Source organism: Acomys minous (genome assembly GCF_964271855.1).
Source record: "Acomys minous genome assembly, chromosome: 2".
Classification (NCBI taxonomy): Eukaryota; Metazoa; Chordata; class Mammalia; order Rodentia; family Muridae; genus Acomys; species Acomys minous.
In genome coordinates, this window is record NC_140484.1 from 65,879,773 (window position 1) to 65,894,657 (window position 14,885).

Sequence of the window (14,885 nt, forward strand, 5' to 3'; positions counted from 1 at the left end):
TCAGCCACCAAAATACAAGATGCATTAAGCAACCCGACCAGCTTAGCAGGGCTCTCTTCTGCCCATCCCTTTCCTGGAACCCCAGCTGCGGCAGCTTCAAGCCTCCCCTCCTAGTCTCACTCAGAGAACACTCTAGCCTCCTGAGTTAAGAGGGGCCTCAGTCTGTCCTGGAAAGGGCTGGTGACAAGCTCCTCCAGGGCAGTAGTAGTGGGCTAGTCATGTCTCAGCATCTTTGCCTGTTTGTGGGGCTCACCATGGTCCTGACTCTGTTGCTCTTCCGGGGTGCACCTGTTAACCTTTTGCTCCCTAGCAGATCATTCTAGAAATAATGGTCACCTCTCAGCCAGTAGTTGTTCTTGCTAGGCATTTACAGTACACTCTTCTCAGAATCCATCACAGCTTAGTCCGCGGGTTTGAGGGGATTATGAGATCCTCTAAGCAGGCCACTGCCCTGCTGTGCAGCTGTTGTGATGACTTAGGCTTGGGTCTGCAGTCTTTGCTTTCTTCTGGGGTGTAGCCTCACAGGCGCGCCCCCCCCCCCACCCCCCACTGCAGCCTCATATTGTTTCTGTGGTGGGTAAACATTGACCTTTAAGCTCCTTTCCTCATTACAAGAGAGGTCAAGGTCACCAGCCCCTGGCAGGGAGATTTCAGCAGGCCTTGTGGTGCGGTGTGGTGCACACTGGTTCTGAGCATTGAGTCCACAAGGCCTCTTAGCTCAGAATTGTGCCAACAAAAGCTGTGGTTCTTCTGACCTTTGAAATGGTGTGACATAAAGTAGTGTGACTCTTAGCAAGATATCCTGTCGGAATTGGCTGCCCACTGCTATCTTTACTGCTCTCAGAATCTTTTTCCTGTTGTGTATATCCCTGCATCGGCGGGCTTGAAAGAGTTCTATAATGTGCTTAAATGTGTTGGCGGAGCAATGTAGTCACGGGCTGGGGTTGCTTTAAGGCTGAGCCACACGTAGGAGCTCAGGTGACGTCTGTCAGTGTCTAGTCCCTACGCAGACCTAAGTCCCAACGTTGGGTTTGTATTGTGAAACCCAAGACAGACAGACAGACAGACACACACACACGCACGCCCCCCCCCCCCCACCTTCTGATTTTACTCTTCTAGAAATGAGGGCATTGTGCCCGAATAAGAGGGTCTGGTCATACTGGAAAGTGGCCATGTAATCAGGGAGAAGCTATACCAAGCTTGTCTTGTGTTGCTGCAGAGTCTCAATTGGGTCTCCTGAGTTTACCTGGCAGGTGATAGCGGCTCCTGGATCTCCCTTGCTGGTTCCACCTTTTGTGGATGAGGCCGTGTGACTCAGTGACTTCCCAGGTTATCTCATGGGTCTCGAGCTAGTGATGAGCCCATTTACAGACTCAGCTTCTTGCTAGGTGGGCAGCACTCTATGGACAATACATTTTTATCTTGGAATCTCTATAGGGACTGTTTGAACTAACTTCCTGTTCATCTCACTGCCTTGACTTGACCTTGCCATTCCTGGGTGTGTATCTCTTAGGTTCTGCTGCACAGCAGATTAGTCTAGAAGTAGTGTCAGGCAGGGGACAGTCTGACTTTAACCCAGAAAATCAGGGCAGCTGATGGAAAACATCTAGAGAACGCCAGCAGCTAACTTTTGAGCATACAACAGGCTCTGTGTGGGTGCCACCCAGGAGCTCCCTGACTTCCTGACCCAGCCTGGCCTGTGTAAGGCACCAGGACTTCCAGAGTGCACCACCAGCTTCTGTGCCAACCGCAGATAGCAGCGTGGTAAGAGTGTACAGAGGAGACATCACCCATGGGGCGGGGGGGGCGGGGCGCGGCAGGCTTACTTACATTTTATAACATTCTCTGAAGAGCGATCAAAAGTCTTACTCCCTACCAAGGACCAAAGTCCCAGTATGGCCAACTTTACAAAGATTAACTGCTTTCGGAATAAAGTATCCCAATTCGTGAAATCCAAAGGCAGCTAGTTTTTTGTTTGTTTGTTTTTGTTTTATTTTGTTTTGTTTTTCAAGACAAGGTTTCTCTGTATAGCCTTGGCTGTCCTGGACTCACTTTGTAGACAAGGCTAGCCTCGAACTCAGAACGATCTGCCTGCCTGTGCCTCCCTAGTGCTGGGATTAAAGGCATGTGCCACCACGCCCGGCAGCAGCTAGGTTCTTATTTATTTTATATGTATGGTTTTTGTTTGCCTGTATATGTTCGTATATGCATCAGTACAGGCAGTGCCTGTGGAGGCCACAAGAGGGTGCCACAGCTCCTAGAACGTGTTACAGGTGGTTATCAGCCAGCATGTGGGGGTAATGAAGGGGGAGCCCAGATCCTCTGAAAGAATACGTGCACTTAGCTGCCGAGCCCCATCACTCTACCCGCTGCAAGCAACAGAAGCCAGATCAGACCAATTTTAGGAATGGACTCTCTTCCTTCTTCAACTTTATACACGTAGTAAAGTGGTGTGTCTCTGGAGGTCACTTGGTCTACGAGGCCTTTGAGCCTTGAACTTGAACCTGGCTTTTCCAGAGTGACCAGCACAGATATGAACTCAGCTTGGTGTTGCCTTTGACTTTCTCTAAGTTAAACATTACTGGGAGCGGCTTCAACCCTAAGCACTCTTATACCCAGGGACCCCCCGCAGCAGCCTGGCCAGGAGCTGTTGCACCATGGCCCTGGACACATGAGCAAGGCCCATCTTGTATGGAGGCAATCTTGGAGCCAGTTAGTAATTGGCACCAGGGGAACTGGCTGAGTTCTCTGCCCCACATATGATAGGTAGGCCGGCGGCGGCAGCAGGGCATTGGCCAGGTCCCCATAACAAGCCTAATTGTTGTTGGACAGAGGGACAACATTATCATTTTGAATAGTCCCTAAACCCCTTGTCAGCAGGTGTCTCCCCAGTCCGGAAGGTTGGAGGTGACGACAGTGTTGGCAGGTCCCTGTCAGTCTTGGGGTTTGGATGTGTGGGAGAGCCTTGAGCAATGTCTAGTAACTGGGAGCCTAAACTCCATTTCAGAAAGAATCCTCATTTACCATTGTGCCTTGGGCTTACATCCCCCCACCAAATTCCCCTTGCCATTGAAGAAAAGAGTCCTGAGGCCAACTGGAAGACTGGTCTCCACCTCTGAGGGTCATGTGTGTGTCATTTTAATGTACTTTACACTGAGTTGTACCCATGACACGCCAGTGTGTTGGGATCACTGGGGCTCTACCTCTGAGTTTGTGTCCCCGATATGCAGCGGACAGTTTCCCAGTTGTCCTCCTCAGACCCTGTGCCAGGCGGGTCCTGTAAATTTGGTCTTCAGCTCTACTATGCCAGGTTCCGCGGTGCCACTGCCACCTACCCTGCCATCCCCATTCAGCACCCTTCCCCAGCCAACAGGTCTCTTTACTGCCCCTTTGCCCTATTAGCGGTTTCTCCACCGGGATTCATACCTCAGGCCTTGACCAAGTATACAACGGACCCGCCTCACCCTAGGCGACGAGCAAATGATGGGATTCACCAACGAAAAAGGAGCCCAACTCAGGGAACTGATCGCTAGGCAACCTGGAGTGTGTTACCTGGGTAACACATGTGCTCTGGGACTCTGGATGGACATCTTAGATGGTAGCCTGTCAGCCACTACAGATGCACAGGATGGCTCTAGAGCCCTGGGCTTGTTCCTTGGTGCCGGCTTGCCTTGGCATTGACCACTGAGATTGCCATGGTGTCCTCTCAAGCCCTTAGCACAGTGTACTCACCACAAGTCTCCCCTCTCTCCTTATAGGTATCCGCCCCCAGATCATGAACGGCCCCCTGCACCCCCGCCCCCTAGTGGCACTGCTGGATGGCAGAGACTGCACTGTGGAGATGCCCATCCTGAAGGACCTGGCCACTGTGGCCTTCTGCGATGCACAGTCCACTCAGGAAATCCATGAGAAGGTGGGTTATGCCCCACCCTACCCGGGTCCCTCCTCGCCAATGTGCGTAAACAGCCGAACACACTCCTGATACCCTTAGCCCACTGAGCCACCCTCCAGCCCTTGCTCGGCAAGGCACCGTGCAGCCACATCTCCATTCTGCTAGAGGAGTCTCTGTGGGTCCCCAGGGGCTCTGACGTGTGCCTCATGACCCTGCCGCAGGTGTTGAATGAAGCTGTTGGAGCCATGATGTACCACACTATCACCCTCACCAGGGAAGACCTGGAGAAGTTCAAGGCTCTGAGGGTGATCGTGAGAATTGGCAGTGGCTATGACAACGTGGACATCAAGGCTGCTGGCGAGCTCGGTGAGTCACGCTCCTGCCTGGGAGCCATGCTCAGTGGGCAGAAGGCAAGGCAGTTGTCTTGGAGGTCGGTTCCTGGGGGAATCTTCTTTCCATTTTTCCCAAGCAGTGGTAGCATCCCCCTGCCTCAGTGTTCCTAGCAGGCTCAGGGGCTGGAAGGTCTTGACGAGATAAGCAGTAGACTGGTGAGTTGGTGCCGGTGCCCAGGGGGCTTCCCAGAGAAAACCGGGGCGGCAGGTAGAAACCCAGACACGAAGGTGGAGTGCCTGAATGGCGTTGGGCACTCCCTCTGCACCCACACAAGGTTTGGTGAACACTGTCAGCAGAGGCCCAAGACACTTAGACTGGGCTTAAGAGATCATCAAGAGAGGGCTCGGAGTCACAGCATGCATCTAAAGTGTGCCTCCCCTGTATTCATGAGGCTCATAAGAGATACCTCACAATAGCTGGAAACCCAAGCTTCGGCCACTACAACAGCCTGGCATGGTTAATGCCCATAGCCTCGGCCTGCCACTTGCTCCTTCCTCACCCCAATGGCCCCTAAAACTCCTAGAGAGGAGAGGTAGGTGTGTGGAATGCCTCACACAGGCCTGCACCAGGCCTTAAGCTAGGCCTGGCCATTCTGTCATAGTGCAGGGATATGCCTGCCCTGGTGGCAATTTAGGCAGCACTGATTGATCCAACCTTCCCTTCACAGTCTGAGCCCGCACTTTTGAGAGAAATGGGTGCTTGCTTTGGCTTTTAGTTTCTGCATTTAGGGCAGCATGTTTTCTGGACCTGGACCACAGGGAAAGATGGGAGACCTCTCAGGTAAAGGAGAAGCAGCCATATTCAGCTATATGCTGTCCTCTAGAGTCTTGGGGGAAACAGGCTTCCATCCCCAGCCTGACCAGGCATGCACATTTCCAGTTACTGCATCTCTGAGCTCCTCCTTGGCAGCTAAGAGACTTGGCAAGGTGTGAGGCCACAAACATGAGGTTCTCTCTGGTTTTGGTTTTGGTTTGGCTTGGTTTTTGGTTTTTCAGAGACAGGGTTTCTCTGTGTAGCCCTGGCTGTACTAGACTTGCTTTGAAGACCAGGCTGGCCTTGAACTCTGCCTGCCTCTGCCTCCTACGTGCTGGGTGAAAGCCACAAGCATGAATTTTAACTATGTGGCATGGTGGTGCAGACCTTTAATCCAGCATAGGGGAGACAGAGGTGGGCAGATCTCTCAGTGTAAAGCCATCCTGGTCTGCATAGCAAGTTCAAAGCTATCCTTAGCTACATACTGAGAACCTGTCTCCTAAAAAAGAAAGAAAGAAAAAAGTGTTGTTTTCATGGCGTAAGTATGCTTGTGTGTCAAGACTAGAACTGAACTTGTGCAGAAGCAAAGCACTTGACACTGGACCCTGCAGGTAATGCATACCTGGGCCTGTGCAGAGCCCTCTGTAACTGTAGGGGCAGCCCATCATCTGTGGACCACAGAAGCAGCACTTAAGAGGTGGGACAGGCTCAAATCCGCTCCTGACCTTGACACTGCAGAGAACATTTATAACACAGAGGAACAAACAGCTTTGCCCTGTCCTCAGACAGTGGCTCCTATGCAACTTATATACCTATGACCTTTTTCAGTGGGCATCAAAACCATATGGAAATTAGCCCTTGAAAAGGATACCCTGAGTAATCCCACAGGGAGAACATGTCCACAGTTTTTTGGTGTCTCTACAGAAGGCCCACCACAAATGATCAAAGGACAGTTGTCTGCTATCTCTGGCAAGATGGTTCCTCTTCTTGTCCATTGTTAAAACCCAGTTATAACTCCACTTGTTTTGGGGCTTGGGTTCCACCAGAGCCAGGAAGCCACACATGCGCATTATGGTTTGGATTAAGTAGACATCCTATCCTGCCTTGGTTTCCTCATGTCCCACCCCCACCATGCTGTTATCACATAGGGGGCCTGCTAGCACTGGTTCTCATCGGTCAGCTGCGGACAGCACTGAGCCACTGGGCTTTCCTATGACGACTAAAGATTGTCCCCAGAGCTCAAGGTTCCTTGTGCTCCTGTCATTGCAACCTAGTAACCGCAGCTACTGAGTAGAAGCTGGTGCCTGCATTAGAATGCATAGGTCCAGTCTGCAGGACCAATACAGATCTGGAGAGAGGGCTTCTGGTCCTCTGTACTTCAAGTCCTGACAGGGTAGAGCTGGGCCCACTGGCTTTCTGCCTCAGAATACAGCTGGAAAGGGGGCAGTTAGGCTGACAGTGAGCTAAGACTTAAACTCAAAGGCCATGTTGGATTTGGGTGTAGTGGTGACAACTACTGAGAATCACACTGAGGGATGACTAATAATGACCCAACCCATGAGACCAGAGTTTTTCTAACCAGAGTAGCTGAGAATACTGGAGCTTTGCTCACTTGTGGGCCTGGCTATTTGCCCTTTCAGGAATTGCTGTGTGCAACATCCCATCTGCTGCAGTGGAGGAGACAGCTGATTCAACAGTCTGCCACATCCTCAATCTGTATCGGCGGAATACGTGGCTGTACCAGGCCCTGCGAGAAGGCACGCGGGTACAGAGCGTGGAACAGATCCGTGAGGTGGCCTCAGGAGCTGCTCGGATCCGAGGAGAAACACTGGGCCTCATTGGCTTTGGTATGTGCCCCTTGGGATGGACTCAGTGCATGGGGGAGGTAAAGGGCCAAGGTCTGGGCCTGCTCTACACCAGTATTTTGTTGCTGCTCAGTAACAAAGCAGGAATGTGCTTGGTAAATTTCCCTGCAGCAGAGGGGAAAGGGATGGCTGTGTGGTGGATCAGCATCATGGGCCGTGTGGGTCCTGAAGGCCCTTGAATGCAGGTAGCACCCCCCTCCCCCCAGATGAAGCCACTTGGGATTCAAGCCTGAGGGTAATGCCAGACTGTGGTATTGAAGTTTTCTTGTGAGAATGGGCCACAACATCTTTCTGGATCTGGTTATTGCCATGGAGATAACCTGAGCAGAGGCCCTGGGAGTCTTTAGCACGTGTGTTCCTACTGTTATCCACATGAACTTGAATAGGAACCCTCCACCCCCCTCAGGTGGTTGCCACTATTTACCAACTCCATAGCCAACAGGGAATTCTTTGCTTAGCTGCCTCCACTTCTGGTTCTGTAACTAGAGCATGAGGTAGCACCAGAGGATATGAAGGCAGCATGAGGAACACACCGGATAGTTCCAGAAAATTTCCCATTTGCATCACCTTTAGGTCAGAGCTATCTGAGGGTCTAGGCTTCTGAGAGGCAGCTTGGAAAGAGGGAGCGTTTGCTCATGTTTGGGCAGGGTATGAGGCCCCGGCCTCTCTAGGGCAGTCAGGGTCTGATGCTCTGGTTCCTGAGTCTACAGAAATGCAGGCACCATGAAAAAACACTGCAGCACCCTCTGCTGGTACCCTCCTGTACTTCCTGGGGTTTTTAAGTGGTCCGCCAGGTTTGGGAGCCTGGATGGTCTCTGGTGAGGCTGTAGAGCCTGTGGACAGCCCTCTTTCTAGGGCTGTCAGCTACAGCCATCACATGCGTGTCTAACCGCAGTTTTTGTTTGCTGAGTACGTCTTTCAGCTTTCCCAAGCCTTCTTGCTAGCTCCCCTCCATTCATGGCTCCCTGAACAGATCTGACTTTCCTTGGCCCCTAGGACTGTAGAGGACAGACAGGAGGAAGGCTGTTTTGGAGGCTGCCTGTTAGAGCTGCAGCCAGCCAGGTGGGGACCGAGAGCACCCCCTTATCTCTGCTAAAAAGCAGCAGAGTCTGAAGTGAACCTGAAGCTGGCACTGAGCAGAGGTCTCTCAGGCTGCCTGCCATGTTGATAAAAATTGTCTAGATATTTACCTATCAGAATTTGCATTTGTTTTTCATTTGGCATATGAGGTTTTCGATACCACTAGGGCATGGTTTAAATGTGTTTTATTGAAAACTGGGACACTTCATGCCACCTTTATACAGGGTCTGTGCTTACCTGTATGTGTACTGCCAAAGTTTTGGTCTACAGGGACTCGTGTTGACAGTGTTTTAGTCAGAAGCTCTGTGAGTCTAAAGTAGAAGGCAGTTGAAGAAAATCTGTGAATAGATGAGACACGCCCACTGAAAATGGGGTGTTTTAGGTCCGGCTTGGTGATCTGGGTACCTGCCACCTTCTGAGGCCCTAAACTTGCAAAAAAAAAAAAAAAGTCTTCAGGTCACAGTAGAGGAGGCCAGGCGCCCAGTTAGGAGAAAGACCCATTAACCTCTTGGGCATGGACTACATGATGGTCCCTCAATCCCACATTTCAAGGGTAACCCTGAGTTCCTGTCACTGCCACACTTCCTGCCTTCTTCCACTGTCCAGTCTTGCTTGCTCCTCTCCAACACTGCATGTGGCTAGTCCAGCTCCTGATCAGCTGTGTCTTCAAAGTGACATTAACACCACAGCTGTCCCTCTCTCTGGCTTTATTATTCTTTTGAAGTTGGATGAGACACAGATAAAAAACATCAGGCGCCTGGCTCTGTGGTGCACATCTTTAGTCACTGTACTCTGGTGACAAAGGTAGCAAAGACCTTTATCCACTGAGCCATCACACTAACCCCTGCCCACACATGTTGTTGGGGGGGGTGTTTTTTTATTTTTGAGACAGGGTCTTGCTGTGTAGCTCTGGCTATCCTGGAACCCACTCTGCTGTAGGCCAGGCTGGGCTCAAGCTCAGAGATCAGCCTGCCTCTGCCTCCGGAGTGCTGGGTTAACGGCATGTGCCACCACGCCTGGCTTGAACAGGGTCAGGGTTTTAGAGTAAGGTGTACTTTGTAGTCTGCCTAGTTGAAGTCCAATCTAACACCCATCAAACTATTTTGTTTTCAAAGCTAAAGACTGGTGAAGCCAGAAGTACTGTTAAAGAGGATCTGTGGGCTAGAGCAAAAGATAGCTATTGTGCCGTTCAGAGTGCTTTTCTGGCCTGCGATCTGACATCCATTATAAATTGGAATATCTTGTACTACATGCTGGAACTGGGCCTCAGAGTCCATCCAGCCTTAGGGCAATGGTGTGGTGTCTTGACCATCGTAACAACCCCCTGCCCCCAATAGAGGCAAATCCAGCAGACATTAGGCTAGAAACATTGATGTCCACATATTGAGAGCAACAATGAATAGCACTTAAAAAGCCTACCACACAAACAAAAATGAGAGAAATAACAGGGCCCAGAGGATTTGGGGGATGCTTGGACTTGAAAGGATACCTGGCATTCACTAGAACATTCTGATTGGGTATTGGTTTGAAAATGTCCATGGTAAATAATTATTAAAGAATCCTTTGGGGCTAGAGAGGTGGTTCATCAGGTAAGATTGTGGGCTGCTCCTTCAGAGGGCCCAAGATTAATTTCCAGCACCCACGCCAGGCAGCTCACATTTTGCCTGGAACTCCAGCTCTGGGAAGGCATTTTCTTCTCAATTGATGTTCCCTCCCTTCAGATACCTTAAGCATGTGTCAAGTTGACATAAGACTACCCAGCACAGATGACTCTGGGTACCTGCACTTAAGTGCACAGACCCAAGACATATAACTCTAAAAGTTTGGGGGTTTTTTTTTTGTTTTGTTTTGTTTTGTTTTAAAGCTGGTATGGGCCTGGTCTGCTCTTCCAAAGGTCCCAGCAACCTTGTGGTGGCTCACAACCATCTATAATGAGATCTGGTATCTTCTTCTGATGTGCAGGCATACATGCTGTTACAAACCTCACTGTGTGAGGGGGCCACATTCAGCTTTGGCATGGTAACTTAGTAGCACTTCCCAGCAAGGACAATAATCTCAGGCCCTGTGGTAGAGTAAGGGGACAGCACACAGAATCTGTAGGCCTTACTCACCTGGACATTCTATCTCTGTACAGGTCGCACAGGGCAGGCAGTTGCTGTTCGAGCCAAGGCCTTTGGATTCAGCGTCATATTTTATGACCCCTACTTGCAGGATGGGATAGAGCGGTCTCTGGGCGTGCAAAGGGTCTACACCCTACAGGACCTGCTGTATCAGAGCGACTGTGTCTCCTTGCACTGCAATCTCAATGAGCATAACCACCACCTCATCAATGACTTCACTATCAAGCAGGTAATTTGAAAGATTTGCTTAGGCCAAGCTTACACTCTGCCAGTTTGTAACAGCACTTGCCATGGGCATAGTCAAGTTCAGGAAGTGTCCCTGGGACAAACCAGTAATAGGGATTAGGGCCCAACTGACTCCCATCCATCACTTCAGGCAGTCAAGCAAGTGCACTCTGTGGTCCTGATGGGACTGTTTCCAACTCCTTTGTCTATGGAAACACTAGACCCACAAAGCTCCTAGCCTGCAACTTGTCAGCTTCCATTCCAGAGATTCCTGCTGTTGTAGCCGTGGGGTGTAGCCATCTTCTCCTTCCTTCTGCAGATGAGACAAGGAGCATTCCTTGTGAACGCAGCCCGTGGTGGCCTGGTGGATGAGAAAGCCTTAGCTCAGGCCCTCAAAGAGGGCAGGATACGAGGAGCTGCCCTGGATGTGCATGAGTCCGAGCCCTTCAGGTATGTGTGTGGCAGAGCTTGCTTCTAGCTTCCTACTGGGAACCTGGAGGGCCTAATACCGTATCTGATCCGGCATTTGGAACTGACAGCACTTCATAACACAAGTTCCTGGGTACACATGATGCGTAGGAGAGTCACTGTTTTGTTGAAGGCAGAGGCAAAAGAAAGAAGAAAACAAAAAAACCAGCAACCACAGACCCTAGAGTATTCATTCTGGCTAGAAGGAATCTCTTAAGTGGGTTCCCCAGCCCCCACCCACTACCCCCACACCTGTTCCCATAGTTAGGACTTGCCAATTCCCAACCCTAATGAAATCTGACACTGGGCTTCCCCTGCTCCCTGCTAACACACAGATACTGTTCCACATGGCCTCAAGGCCTCCCATAATGAGTAGTAATTGTACTAAATGTTTCCTAGTCTTACTGAGTACATTTCCATTCCCCCAGCTTTGCTCAGGGCCCACTCAAGGATGCACCAAATCTCATCTGCACACCGCACACAGCTTGGTACAGTGAACAAGCATCACTAGAAATGAGGGAAGCAGCTGCCACTGAAATCCGCCGAGCAATCACAGGTGAGTGTCCCCCTGCCCCCCGCCCCCCCTCCCCCAATTACAGAGGGTAGCTGAAGACTCCATTCTTCGTGGCTAAGGATGAAGCCATCAAGGAAACTGCATCCCAACCTGAGTTCTTCAAAGAACCCACATAGGGGAGTTGTCCTGACTTCCAGGAATCTTCCATGGTGCACACACTAAGCACATGCTTAAAAAAAATAATGCATATAATTAATTACAACCTTCCTACTCTAGGTCGCATCCCAGAAAGCTTACGTAACTGTGTCAACAAAGAATTCTTTGTTACTTCAGCTCCTTGGTCAGTCATTGACCAGCAAGCGATACATCCGGAGCTCAATGGTGCCACATACAGGTGAGAAGTTGTCTGTGCCTGACAGTACTGTACTTAGGGAGATAAGACCTGCACAGCTGATGTAACCTCCCTTCAAAGAAAATCTACCATTTCAATATTTATTGTATTCTACTTTCAGTGCCTAAAATCCCTGGAATAAATCACTTTTCTAGGGCTAGGGGGTGCTGGGTGCTGTTTGGTTTTTGAAACAGTGTTTGTGTTGCCCAAGCTGGCTGGCTTCAAACCTCTGAGCTTCCTCCCTTTAGCCTAAGTGTTGGGATTCTATGGGCATTTACAGCCCCAGGATCAGCCTATGCAGAGTATAGATGAGTGCAAAGGGCTCCATAGTAATCACCTGGGTAATAACCCCATCTCCCACTGCAGATTCTGCCTCCTATTGAACGATGAGACCAACATTTTCTGGCTTGACTCTTCTGTCCAAGGAAAAACCTCATATGAAACAAATATTAAAGGAAGCAGTGGTGCCATTTGTCGGGGTCGCTGTGATCCCTCTCCACCATTATTGCTGGCTTCTAGGGAAATCAGTTCTGTTGTGTACAGAGGGGAAAGAAGCCACACCCAAACGGTGGCATTTGGTTCTCTAGACACTTAGCAACACCTGGGGCCAAATTGTCCTTCACTGTGGCCTGTAACATTGAGATATTGCCACTCGTAGCCAAGCCAGCTACCAATATGACAGGACATTTGAACATGCTCTCTGTTCTAATACTAGTGCCTGAACAAGTTAGAAGGATGGGACTGGGCTCAGTTTGCATTATGTAATGAAAGCTCTGAAGAGGCCATGCTTTCTGCTTCCAGATCACATGGCTCTGGTGTATTCCGCCCAGTCTCATCTTTGACCCCAGCATTGTTCTGTTCTTTTATAACGTAGTCCCACTTTAATGCAGGTTAGCCTCAAACTCACGGAAGCCCTCAGTGCCCCACTTCCTTGATTTCTGGTGAGCCACCAGGCCAGGGCCAATCTCATCTTCTCTGCCCTCGTGCCCATCACAGCATCACAATCCCTGTTCATTTTTCTTAGTGCCCAGCCTTGAGAGCCCCACTCAATGCCTTCAACTGCTAACATACTCCTCTCCTTTGAACCATTCTATGGGCTGCAAGGGATCAGAGCTTAGAATACCCTTAACTGAACTACAGGCCTGCTGAACTGCTGGGGACAGTGTGAGATGCCATCTTTGCTACCTCAGGTATAAAGGATTTGGTAACTCATACAAAATCAGAGTTAATACATTGTGCCTAAAAATCATATGCTCTGTAGGCCTTATGTGTACACATACAGAGAGAAAGGCACTAGACCAACTACCTACCAGTCACCCTTTCTTGGGAACATAGGACCAACCAGCCTAGTGAGCTCAGCTGTCCCATCAGTGACTTAAGTGGCTAATGAACCACAAGTCTGTTTTCAGAAGAAACAGAAATGGAAAAAGACATGACTTCATCCCATAGAGGAACCTGTTGGGAGGCAGACTGCCCCTTTGTCCCCTTTACCCCAAAGCTCTATCTCCTAGTATATTAGAAATTAGGATTTGAACATAGGAACTTAGGGAGAAAACAGGTAAAATAGCCCCATTTAATTTGAGTACTTCCTGGCATCTTCCAAAAGCAACCTTGAGTGTACCCAGTACAATGTATTTTCTTTTAGATTCTGTTTTTTTTTTTTTTTAAACAAAATCCACAAATGTTAATTAGTATGTACAGATACCTTCCTGTGGCCTTAAAGTCACAAAACCAGCCCAGCTTTGGAGCTAATAACAACAAGCCTTTGTGTACTGTCTGACTGGAAATGGGGAGATGTCAAGAATTTGGCAAATCTTAGTTTCTGTGTTCCTTAGGTATCCACCAGGCATTGTAGGTGTGGCTCCAGGAGGGCTTCCTGCAGCTATGGAAGGCATCATCCCTGGAGGCATCCCTGTGACTCACAACCTCCCCACAGTGGCACACCCTTCCCAAGCTCCCTCCCCCAACCAGCCCACAAAACATGGGGACAATCGAGAGCACCCCAATGAGCAATAGCAGAGAATTCTAGAAGGTAATCGTTCAGATAAACTTGGGACCAAGAGACAGTAGAAAACAGACGAACTAAGGAGGAGCTTGATGGTCTTTTAAACTGATTCTGGACATCACTGATACTGCAGTGTTAAAGCTACAAGAGCTAGAAAAGTGAAGATGGTGTCTGCTTCCGAAGTGTGGAAAAGACTAGGACGTGATTTATTAACGACCAACTTCTGTTATTGTGTGTTAAGTTTTTCATCTGTGCATCAAATCACAAAGAATAAATAGAGCTTTTCCTTTATCAGTCCCTTGGGCACAGCAGGTCCTGAGCAACTTGCTCTAGAATGTTGCATCAAGAGCTCAAATATCAATAAAAAAAAAATTGAGAGGAACTCCCCATCAAGACTAGTCCCTTTGGTCTCCAGGGGCTGCCGCCCCCTCTGCTGATAGGAAGATTAAACTGAGACAAGATGGGGAGGCTGTTGTGTGCCTGTGTCAGGATTGAAGAAGTAAAAGCTCCTGTACAGAAGGATCTCACATCTGAGCAGCAAAGTTGGTTGTGAGTTCAGTAAACCCTCGATGATGCAAAAACAAAACCAACAAAAAAAAGAAAAGAAAAAAAAAAAGAACAAAAAGAAAAAAGTATTAAGTTTCACAAGCTGTTTGTACTCAAATATATTTTCTCAGTTTCAGATCCTCAGCTATTTTATTGAGTGGAAAGTCTTGGACAAGAAGGGTTCAAGAAGAATAATGTTGCATTTCCTTATGTCTCAGGAAACACTTTTTATGGTAATTTGTCAGATTGTCTATGAACAAACCCACTTTTTTAGACATTGATAAATTCTTTTCTTCACGTGCTATTTTATACAAGAACACTTCAGATGTGCTATTAGATGTGACTGATTTTAACAAATCCTATTAGATTTGTATCAGCTAGTTACATGTTCTATTCATAGTCTTTGTGAATCATTGCCTTTTTGTTTTTAAAGATGGCCTATTTTGAGCCTTTGTATAGGTACATTCCTGTTTCTGTGACAAAAGAAAAACTTTAAATTGTCCCAAACAGAAAAATAATGGCTATCAGAAGTATGTTTTGTTTTAGTGTGAGTTACCGTTACTGTATTTGTTTATTGTAAAGGTGGACATTTAGCGTTCAGTGCAGTTTTCAATAAAAAGTAATTAAAATTTC

General features: G+C 48.8%; 1 protein-coding gene across 8 annotated transcripts in view; it reads left to right on the top strand.

The window, feature by feature from the left end:
- Positions 1 to 14,885, top strand: part of CTBP2 (C-terminal binding protein 2) — a 130,058-nt gene extending 115,173 nt beyond the window's left edge. For all 8 annotated transcript variants that reach the window (XM_084772707.1, XM_084772706.1, XM_084772711.1 and 5 more), the window contains 8 exons: positions 3,759 to 3,913; positions 4,114 to 4,258; positions 6,679 to 6,885; positions 10,118 to 10,332; positions 10,648 to 10,778; positions 11,225 to 11,352; positions 11,587 to 11,704; positions 13,537 to 14,885. In XM_084772707.1, coding sequence (XP_084628833.1) covers positions 3,759 to 3,913; positions 4,114 to 4,258; positions 6,679 to 6,885; positions 10,118 to 10,332; positions 10,648 to 10,778; positions 11,225 to 11,352; positions 11,587 to 11,704; positions 13,537 to 13,717 — 1,280 coding nt within the window. In that variant the 3' untranslated portion in view covers positions 13,718 to 14,885. The remainder of the gene's footprint in view (positions 1 to 3,758; positions 3,914 to 4,113; positions 4,259 to 6,678; positions 6,886 to 10,117; positions 10,333 to 10,647; positions 10,779 to 11,224; positions 11,353 to 11,586; positions 11,705 to 13,536) is intronic.